This window comes from Macrobrachium nipponense, chromosome 2, assembly GCF_015104395.2.
Source record: "Macrobrachium nipponense isolate FS-2020 chromosome 2, ASM1510439v2, whole genome shotgun sequence".
In the NCBI taxonomy this organism is placed as follows: Eukaryota; Metazoa; Arthropoda; class Malacostraca; order Decapoda; family Palaemonidae; genus Macrobrachium; species Macrobrachium nipponense.
The window spans coordinates 77,263,444-77,275,373 of record NC_087201.1 but is presented as its reverse complement, the minus strand read 5'-3'; the positions used below and the strand labels follow the sequence as shown (position 1 = coordinate 77,275,373).

General features: G+C 33.4%; 1 protein-coding gene across 1 annotated transcript in view; it reads right to left on the bottom strand.

The window, feature by feature from the left end:
- Window positions 1-478: 478 nt before the first annotated feature.
- The window catches only part of LOC135220677 (xylosyl- and glucuronyltransferase LARGE2s-like), a gene marked incomplete in the record, with an annotated part of 198,997 nt that continues 187,545 nt past the window's right edge, over window positions 479-11,930 (bottom strand). The window contains 2 exon segments of the mRNA XM_064258056.1: window positions 479-3,756; window positions 5,336-5,422. Coding sequence (XP_064114126.1) covers window positions 5,347-5,422 — 76 coding nt within the window.

The window sequence follows — 11,930 nt, the reverse complement described above, 5'->3', positions numbered from 1 at the left end:
AAATCAAATTACAGTAACTTTAATTTCATTTAAATGTTAGCTTAATGCTTAAGGAGCATGATTAGGGTCATATTTAGTGTTCAAACTCTAGAAGCAAGCATTTATAAGCATTTTTAGAGACCATGCCAAACTTACGCGAAACTTCCCCTTACACGAGGGGGCTGGAACCTAACCTTGCGTAAGTTCAGGGTATTACTGTATATACAGTTGTGGAAAAATGGGAAAACTTAGTTAATTTAATATATTGTGCAAATGTTTTGGGGCCAAATGTCATTCAACGCCCTTTAAAAGAAATCATATATACTACATATAGAACTTTGAGATTTGAATGTGAGAAGAATTCAAGGCGTTCAAGAAACCCCAATGCTAAGGGGCTACACCAAAGGCTGCCCCAAAGTTAAATGGCTACACCAAAATGAAAATTATCTGTGGCCCTGATATAAAGCACTCACCAAAGGAACAATAAAATATAAGAAAATATAATCTATTGAAAAATCTCACATTTTATTTTGGGCTAAATCTCGGTCCTACAAAGTTACAGAAATTAAAGCACTCTTAAATTCCACTCTTCAAACTGCTTTAAAATTCGTGAGCTGAAAATTGTTTTATATAAAGAAATTTTACAGCAGTGAGAGTAGATATCGGATAAAAATCCAAATGATTAATATAAGTTAAAATTACACCTAAATTTCAGTAATAAAAAGTATGTAGCGTAAATTACATAAAATATACCAAAATAAAGTTACATTTTAATTTGAAAGACTTGCTTTAGTAAAAAATCAGTTTTTAATGCTTATCAAAAACTATACGTATAAGTAATCAGTCTATATACTACTGTATATAAAGAATTGGCACTTATGACACACTCATAATACAATCTATTCAGTGCATACAACCAAGACAGCTGGTTAGTAGTAAATTGACTTTAAACCACTTGATTTTCATAGACTTGAAATGCAGTCATGAAACTAACATTGGTATAAAAAATAATGCTAAGTCAGTTTCACTTATGTATTAATTAAAATGGTTTGTGAACAGCATAAAAAAAATTGAGGTACAGCAGCTTTTGGGGATATGTTAAGTAATTCATGTTTAATAAGCACCAAAATACATAAACATATGGGAGAATAAATGCTAAGCTTCAGATTCTTAAAGCTTAAGATATATGTATCTTCAAGTACGTATTGGGTAACTTCATGAGACTAAAGGGGATTAAGGATTAGAGAACACTTCTAACCTTGCATTAATTTTTATACATTCCAAAATTATATTAGACACACTAAAATTAGAGTTTGACAATATGAAAGATGCATAAGGCAGTCCCCAGTTAATGGGGGTGGGGTCATTGTCAGCTGGGTGCTGATAAGCGAAAACTGCCATTTACTGAAACACTGTGATTTATGGTGCTGATATCCAGTTAATGGCAACTCTGTTAGGTATGTATGGTGCTGATAACTGGAACTCGCCATGTAGCAACTGAGTCTGCCAATAACAGAGGACTGCCTTAATTGGTTAAACATTCTCTCACATTATTTCAACACTGCATCAAGCGCTAAGAAGTAAATTACTGATAGCAAAATGGTATACTTTGCAGTTTAGATTTTAAAATACTTTAAAACTGGTTCATTTTCTATTATATACTACTCTGATGCTTAAAAGTAAAAGTGATGCCTGCCTGCTGAATTTAGGGAAAAAATGCTAATCATTACCTGTAAAACATCTCCAGAAACCTTTTTCTGTTGTAATCAACAATAATTTCAAATTAGGACTTGAAGAATAGTCCAGTTTATTGCTCAAATTTTACAAAGATTTCTTTTTCATTCACAAAAGAATTTGGAACTTCATATCTAGTTATTTGCTACATAAATATTTCTGATTTTAGATCTAGTATTAAATTATAAATGTTCACAAATGCATTAAATTAAGCCCTTCAAACAATGATATATATGGCAAATCACATTCATTATTTAAAAAAAAATTATTTTGCCAAAATTACTATGACAACCTATAAAATTCTTATTCTCGAGAATTCAGAGTAAAATTGGTGAGCTGCAACTCTTCCTGTTTCAACAAATGAAACAAAAAAATGTAAATACAATGAATACAATAATAATTCTGGTAAACAATTTTGTTTCAAGGTTCATACATATTACAAACTTTGATCAGATTTATAAAAGTGTCATTTGTTAAAATAAAGCATCCTATAGGTTGACTAATTAACCAAAGCAATAGCAAGAAAGAAAGAGAATAGTAAACATTTAAAAAACTTAGAATATGCTATTGAATTGGAATAAATTTTGTAACTACACACTACTGTATTACAATATACGGCACTATGTATGAATGCACTATTGCATACCACTATCCCTTTAAGCTAGCTAACATTTAAGAAAAATTAACCACTTAGTTGCTTTATCATCTCGTAACACATTGGCGGTTAGTATAAAAGTAAAAATATATCTGCCAATAAATTAGATAGTAGTTGAAGACAGTAACAGAATAGAAATTTTACAGTTTTATAGTTTACATTGTCTTCTGGTAATTCCATATGTTCTCAATAACTTGGAAAGAAACCCATTTACACTTTTAATATTTTCAACTGGCCATTTGTTATCACAACTCTATTTATATTTGGCCTTAAATTATGGTTCATTGCTTATATATTTGTATTACCTGAGCATGGATAAAAAAAGAAAAGCTCTTTGAAGCTATAATACTATTTTTTTTCCTATTTTGCCAGTCAGACAACCTGCCCAGTTTTCATGAAATCCCTTATTATTAGAAATAATATTAGAATCAGGCTGCCCCAAATACCAACACAAGTGCTTGTAAGAGCAGGCTGAGAAGACATACTAAAAGTAAATTAAGCACTAAAGAACAAATCAAGAATTGAAAACTATGGTATCCTCTTCCTTTTTGATAGCTCACTTAGGCACATTACTTTACTTCAACTACTGTATGGCTTTATTCCCCCACTTTTTTTTTATCAATAATGATATAAAAGAAAACCTTAAAATACCAACCACTCATTATTATTAAAATACTCTCCTCTTACTATCAATATTAGGATGTGATACAATTACTTTTTAAATTTATTTGCACCTTTTCATAGAGTCTCATGTTCTGATATTGTAAGTAGTTCATTTTCAGAAGTATTAGACAATATGGAAGTATTGCTAAGTTTTTTATAAAAAAATATTAAAAGTATTTAATTTATGAAACCTTCCTATTCAATTTATGAAACCTTCCTATTCAACAAAAAAAGAAACGCATGAATCAGATTTAAAGACAAAATTAACTTCATACGTATTCAATAGGCCTCCCGTCTGAAGACTTAAACTGAGCTACGTATTCTGTTTCTGATATAGCTATTTCAGCAGACATTTTTCATTCTGGTCACTGCACTTACTTACTAAGTACTGAACAGCATCTCTAGTTCTGTTAAACTTTTTATGTTGACAACTACCATAAATACTAGAAATTTATGGAACATAAAAACTTGAACCCTCCATAAACATTAACATTTCTAGGAGTCAGCTAATTCTAGTACTCTGGGCTTCTCGTTCAGAATCACTGAAATATACATTCAGGTACTAAAATAAAACAAACTGTGCAAAGGTCATTGTGCTCAAACCTATGCAGTGGACCCCCCTGTATTCACGTTCTCTGGATTCGCGGACTCACACATTCACGGATTTCTCTCTGGAGCGTTTCCCCGCATTACTTGCAGAAAATTCGCCTATTCGCGGAATTTTTCTATGAGAAAAAATCTTTATTAATTTCATCATAAAATGCATTTTTTGTGATAAAACTATTAAAAAACCAGGTATCAAAATTTTTAGTGGCTCTTTATTGAGTTTTAACTACAAAGTAGGAGGTTTTAAGCATTTTTATAAGGGTTCCAACTATTTGCGGGTTCAAACTATTCTGGGGGGGGTTGTCTGTACGCATCCCCTGCGAATACGGGGGACCACTGTGCATGTAAATGCATATTTTAAACTATATTCAGGTACAGATATGAACTTACAGGGAAACCTATTTAAAAGAATATAAAAAGTTTGTTAGGGCAAAGCCTTGAATAAGTAATCACCCCTCGAATGAAAATAATTTAATTTTTCCGTTCAGACAATGATTATGTGCCAATGACATCATTTTCATTTATCCACTGAGCAGATATATTCATACAATTACTTTAGTACTGTAAAATACAAGCGGCAGGACCAAAATTTTTGAGATTACTAAACATCAGCATGTTTGAAGTGGAGCAGTTACAACCACTGTCCTTACCTAATAAAAGTTGTAAAGTATCCGGTACCTTGAAAATAAGGCAGTCTTTATATTATCTTCTTCCAATCAATTATTTTACGTAATAACAGCTATTGTTGTGGATCAATTTGCCAGTAACCACATACAATGGTTTCCAACAAATATAACTAATCATAAAACATACATATAAAAAGTAGCCCCTAAACTTATCAGGTGCTTGATATTGGTTTTCAGCCAAACCTAACCTGTACTTTACACTTATCATTCAATTCAAGAGATATATTCTAAAACTAATTCCCCTTACAAATCATCATCATAATGTAAGAAGTAAAGAGGTCTAATATGCTAACAGGTTCCTGCATACTTATTCCAAACTACAAACTCATACTTGGCATGTCCTTGTGACAGGAAACACAAACCCTTAACAAATGCCACCTACCAGAAAGAAATGCTGCTAGCAATAACACCTTGTAAGGCATACCCTTTAAAATTGATGATAGTAATGAAATGGAAAAGAACATCTAAAAAGAACTTTCAACTACGTAAACACCACTTGAAATGTTTGTGACACTTGTTAACTTGTGTAGCATTTGGCATTTCACAAAGGACTAAAAGAGAATAGTATTGGAATGTATTTAACAAAGTAGTACGCTAAATTTTGACCAAATCTTGTGCATTAAAAAAATATTTAAATTGACATCAATTTTAAAAATCACAACCACTGGATATCAACAAGTGGCAAAAACATTTAAAAAGTACAGTAATAAATCCAGTGTACTTCACTGCTTCAAATTGCTGTTTTTAGCTTTATTCCTGGTCTGTAAATAATGATTCAACAAATAAACTAGAAACTTAGTCACAAGTGATGTAAATATAGGTTTCTTTCACATGAAACCTTCAGTTTTATGAGATCACCAGACCAGTGCAGTACTTTTAAAAAGACAAATATATTATATATAATACATTATATAAAAATCAACAGGCGTTCAACTATACCAGAATAAATACTACGTGCATTACAACAGTATTTTGCAATATTATTATCACACACTATGTAACTTTAACCTACGTTGTTTCCATTCACTGTAAAGAGATGTTACTGTTGTGTTTCTGGTTGAGATCATCAACAAACTCCCTTTTCAATATCTTCACACATCTGGAGATGAAAATCTTTCATTTATAACAGTACAAGAATAAATGCACAGCCTAACAAATTTAAGAGGATATTAGTCTTGTTTTTGAAAACTTAAAAGTTTAATTTCATAGCAAACAGACCATATACATTCACAAGTTACCCAGTAATTACAGGGGGAATCAGGCTATCACAAGTTATCAATGATGAAGACCACTGTGGTTAACCAGGTACTACAGGCAGCCCGGTTATCGACAATCCAGTTTTATGATTTTGGGTTACTGGTGCTGATACATACCTAATAGAGGCGCCATTGACTGGTTACCAGTGATTTTCGCTTATCATCGGCCGTCAGAGCAGAACTCCGGCCGATAACCAGGGACTGCCTACATACTAAAGAAATCTGCCCCATTTTCTGTCTTGGACTCAACACTTCCACTTGGGGTATAGAATGCAAAGTAGACCAGATAAAATAATGATTTTCATATCTTGAAATAATACTAAAACTGATTAAAAAGCCCAGATGTGTTCACATGATATAGTGTATGTGAGATATCAGACTTTTTTTTTTTCTTTGGGGGGGGGGGTGACCAGTCCCGCCCACTAATGGGACTACCAGGGATGACCAAGCAGACAACCTTATTCTGTTTGTGCCCTATGTCCATCAGAGGGGAGGAAGGTGGGCTCCAATTCTGTAAATACTTGATAAATATATATAAAACTATTTTTTTTATAGCTTAGTCACTGTTTCATCCTAAAGAATTACCTTTCCATGGTCAGTCACTGTTTCATCCTCAAGGATTACCCTTCCATGGTCTACCAGAGCTCCATGGTGACCAGATTAATGTCAAAGAATTCTCTTTTAGCTGATCTTTTGGCAGGATATTGTGTTGTAGTGATGAGCATATAATACATGATAAGAGTGTAAATGGACTCAGGATACGTGGACACTTTCTCTTATCCTCAGGGAATGCTGAACCCAGTTTATCTCCATCAAAATTCCACAAGAAGTGGCTATGCACATATGCACCATCATGTTGTTTACATACCACCTAAAAAGGACCAAGAAGCCATTCCTCTTCTGGTTGTTCTTTACTTATTGATTTCATTACTGAGGATCATGGAAACACCAAGCTGAAAGCCAAGTGCATAATTTTAAATTCCAGTTAAACATTTTTTAGTTTAGACTGTAAAACAATGATTTCATGGTGTGAAAAGCCATAAACTGGCTTTTTTGCCAACATGTCAGTTTATGATTGTCAGTTTATGATTGTTATTTGTAGAAGCACAACTTATTTTGAAGAATTTACCATTCTATTTATATTAGTGCAAATTGTTTTGCAGAATTTACCATTCTATTTTCAAGTTTTATCTAATTATCTATTTTCAAGTTTTATTATTAATTAATATAGATAATCCTTTCAAATAACAATGTAGGCAATTCCCTACTAGGCAGTAGCCTACATTCTACATCGATTCAATGGGAATAAGTTTGCTAGATATTGTTTGTAGCCTATAACCTATGATTATATAGCCTTCAGGGTAAACAAATACAACTTGGATTAGGTAGTTACCTGAATTAAGGTAAGATTTTGAAGACATACCCTGTTAGGCTATGGACCTAGGAAGTAGCCTAAGTTTACATCAAGGACCTTATAAATGGGTACAGATTTTTTACTTTTAAATATTCTGTATACTTATGCTTAGTCTTAGTACGTACTCTAGGCTATAACGTGCATACCCTTAAAAGGGAATTAAATAAACTGGATTGATTAGACAATAACCTCGACTAGGTGATAGCCTAACCATAGAGTTTCACATTTGTAAGTTACTGTTGTTTTATACAGAAGAACAAAAACAGTTTCTATGAGGTAGTAGACTAACCAGAAGGCTACAAATTACACCTGGTTGATCCCATACCTTAAAAGGTGAAATATTCATGATTAGACAATAACCTATAGTAGGTGATAACCTAACTATAAAGTTTCACATGAGTAAGTTACTTTCACATGAGTAAGTTGCTGTTTAACCCTTAAACGCCGACTGGACGTATTTTACGTCGAAATTTTTTGTCTCTCGGGTGCCAACTGGACGTATTTTACGTCAACATACAAAAGTTTTTTTTAAAATTCGCGGAAAAATACTTTTAGGCCTACCAGCAAATAACTCTTGAATCACGCGCCTTGGGGGATGCTGGGAGTTCACGGATCAAGGTGTTGTTTTGTTTACAATCGTTACGCAGGCGCGCAAGCGCGAATTTCTTTCTTGCCACACTAAAAAGTATCTGTGACACATCTCGGAAATTATTTCGTCACTTTGACATAATTTTTGTACCATTTTAAATTAGCCGTTACATGGAGTATTATATATGAAAATGTGTGTGTTTTTATGTAGAATACAACAAAAAAATACTCATGAATGTAGCTTTTATCAGTTTTGAGATATTTTCATATAAATAACGATAAGTGCCAAAATTTCAACCTCCGGTCAACTTTGACTCTACTGAAATGGTTGAAAAACGCAATTGTAAGCTAAAACTCTTATATTTTAGTAATATTCAATCATTTACCTTAATTTTGCAACTAATTGGAAGTCTCTAGCACAATATTATGATTTATGGTGAATTTATGAAAAAACTTTTTCCTTACGTCCGCGCGGTAACTCTTCCGAAAAAAATCATACATGCGATTGTGGTAATGTTTGCACCATTTTAAAATTAGCCGTTACATAAAGTTTTATATATGGAAATGTGCGCAATTTCATGCACAATACAACTAAAAACAACCCATGGTTGTAGCTTTTATCAATTTTGAAATATTTTCATATAAAAAATAAGTGACAAATTTTCAACCTTCGGTCAACTTTGACTCTTCGAAATGGTCAAAAAACGCAATTGTAAGCTAAAACGCTTATATTCTAGTAATAATCAATCATTTACCTTCATTTTGCAACAAATTGGAAGTCTTTAGCACAAAATTTCGATTTATGGTGAATTTATGAAAAAAATAACATTTTCTTTACGTCCGCGCAGTAACTCTATCGAAAAAATCATACGTGCGATTGTGGTAATGTTTGCACCATTTTAAATTAGCCGTTACATAAAGTTTTATATATGAAAATGTGTGCAATTTCATGTAGAATACAACAAAAAATAATTGAAGGTCGTAGCTTTTCTCATTTTTGAAATAATTGCATATAAATCACGATAAATAGAAAAAAAACCACGTTCGGTCAACTTTGACTCTACCGAAAGGGTCGAAAAACGCAATTGTAAGCTAAAACTCTTACAGTCTAGTAATATCCAGTCATTTATCTTCATCTTGAAACAAATTCGAAGTCTCTAGCACAATATTTAGATTTATGGTGAATTTAAAAAAAAAAACTTTCCTTCCCTCCGCGCGCTAATTCTCCGCCACAAATCTCCGAAATGCGTACGCCCCATTCTCGGAATATTTGTTCCGTTTCATATTAGGCATTTCATAAAGTTTTATATATGAAAATGTGCGCAATTTCATGTAGAATTAAACGAAAAATATTTGAAGGTTGTAGCTTTTCTAATTTCCGAAATAATTGCATATAAAAAATATATATAAAAAATTCGACATTCGGTCAACTTTAACTCGTCAGATATGGTCGAAAACTGCAATTGTAAGCTAATACTCTTACAGTATAGTAATATTCAGTCATTTGTCTTCATTTTGAAAGAAATTGGAAGTCTCTAGGACAATATTTAGATTTATGGTGAATTTTTGAAAAAAATATTTGTTTACGTTCGCGCGTTACGAATTCATGCATTATTTTGTGATAATATTTTCAGTCGGAGTTAGATGGATCCTAGTATCCTTTTTGGGGGGAATGATCCTCTTCAGCAATGATAGCTGCATGGAGGGATGGAATTCCTTCTAGAGGGTTTGTCCCATGGCCAGCTGAAATTTGTGTCCCTGATCCAAATGGGTTCAGCATGGCCATTTCAGTGGCAATGCCTACTTCATATTCCATAGTAAGACTGTCACCCCCATGTAAAGATTTCCTCTACTTCCTCTGCAGGGTTAACCTGGGAGGTATTGGAGACTGATGTTACTGGGTGTTGGTTTGCCCAAACATAAATCACCTGGGAGGTACTGGGGGTTGATGTAACTTTGTTTTGACCCAAACAAATCTTGTTCTAAGAAAGGGTTAAATATCTGCTGCTACCCCTACTGAACCCTAAAGCTCACTGAGGCAACTTAAAATGAGCTGTTTCATCCTTAAAACTTGCTTCCGGTAGCATACTAAAAGTTTCATACATATCCGGCGATCAAGCCATTTTCCTTGATTTTTGCAAGGACTATACATACTCACAGCAGGTGGTATGGGCCATATCCACTGGCAAAAAGCGAACCAAGCAATTTGATATAGAACACTTGAACTTAGGGTCCTGCATAATGGCAGCCCTGTAGTGGAATACGGGAAGGTGTTATTAGAAGCTAGTCAGTATTAATTGGTTAAAGAGGGACACCTCTATAGTTCCTCTTAAAGTTTCCATATTTGTAATAAATTCTATTAGAAATCTGTGTTAACTTAAGCTCTTTGAGGTTTTAAGTTATTTTTGACAGCTGCATATGGCTGTATTAATCCTTTTGCACTGGCTATGTGAAATGTTAATTTGAATTGTCATACCATTCAGACTAATCTTCTATAAACTAATTTGTTTAGTTAGCCTAAGCAACAGTTTTATATGGCTTTGGGTTAATGCTTCTAGAATGATGTACATTATACAAGGAATAGAGGATTTCCTTGTGGGTTCCTGCTCAACCTATTCTAGGTCACTGCCTATCATAGGACAAATTGAACTTGAGGATATAAACTATACAGAAAAATGTCCTTTTTTAATCTAGTTTACTATATTCTCTAGCTGAGATCATCCTTACCTAATATTTGGCCATTGCTGTTTTTATAGGCTACTGGTAGGATATTCCCTTAGAAAGGGGGTTCCTACTTAATCTGGTTAGGATACAGCCTGTTCTGGATTTTCATCACCATTAAAGATATAGGCTTCATAAGAGCTCCACTACCAAGTAGCCTTACCAATAGGATACCATATCAGTATCAGCCCCTAGTTGTAAAAATTGTTACTTAACCCTCTTACGCCGAAGCCCTAAAAATCAAAACCTCTCCTGTATGCCGGCGCCGGTTTGGAGTGAGCGCGGAAGTGGAAAAAATAATTTTTTCAAAAAATCACAGCGCGCTTAGTTTTGAAGATTAAGAGTTCATTTTTGGCTCATTTTTTTGTCATTGCCTGAAGTTAAGTATGCAATCATCAGAAATGAAAAATATCATCATCATCATATGTAAATAATGCAATATATGGTAGCGAAAAAAAAAATTCATAGATAATTGTATTAAAATCACTCTGTGCAAAAAACGGTCAAAGCGAACGAGTTACTTTTTTTTTCGTTGTATTTTACACTAAATTGCAATCATTTTGATATATAATTCATAGTAAAACAATAAAAGCAACACCGGAAAAATATTATCACAAAATGATGTACGAATTCGTAACGCGCGGACGTAAAAAAATGTTATTTTCAAAAATTCACCTAATTCTAAATATTGTTCTAGAGACTTCCAATTTGTTTCAAAATTAAGAAAAATGATTGAATATTACGATACTGTAAGAGTTTTAGATTAGAATTGCAGATTTCGACCATTTCGGACGAGTTAAATTTGACCGAATGTCGAAATTTTTATATATATATTTTTTTATATGCACATATTTCGGAGATGGAAAAAGCTACAACCTTCAATTATTTTTTATTGTATTTTTCATGAATTTTCGCACATTTTGATATATGAAACTCTATAAAACGGCTAATATGAAAAGGAGCAAATATTAGGATAGTGCGATGTAAGTATTTCGGACACTTGCGGCCGCGAATCGGCGCGCGGAGTGAAGGTAAATATATTTTTCAAAAATTCACCATAAATTGTTCTAGAGACTTCAAATTTGTTTCAAAATGAAGAAAAATGACAATTTTTGTCGAAAATTGCATTTTTCCTAACTATACAAACCTGAGGTCCTTTAACAATAGGAAGTAGCTAGCGGCAGCTGAAGGACGGTCGTAAGCTTCGAACAAGGGGAGAACGGTAGTTAACTGCTTGTCCGACAGTCGCGCGCCGCGCGACTGGGAGGTAAACAAATCACTTTTGCTTTTGGCCCATGCAAAATACGCAGAGTGAGGGGTGGCATGAGGAGGGACTATATGTAAAGGACCTCAGGTTTGTATAGTTAGGAAAAATGCAATTTTCGCACAAATTGTCATTTGTTCCGATACGTAATACAAACCATCGGTCCTTTAACAATAGGAAGACTTCCAAGTCGTTGCAAAATGAAGGTAAATGATTGAATATTACTAGAATATAAGAGTTTTAGCTTACAATTGCGTTTTTCGACCATTTCGGTAGAGTCAAAGTTGACCGACCGAAAGTTGAAATTTTTGCACTTAACGTTATTTATATGAAAATATTTCGAAACTGATAAAAGCTACAACCA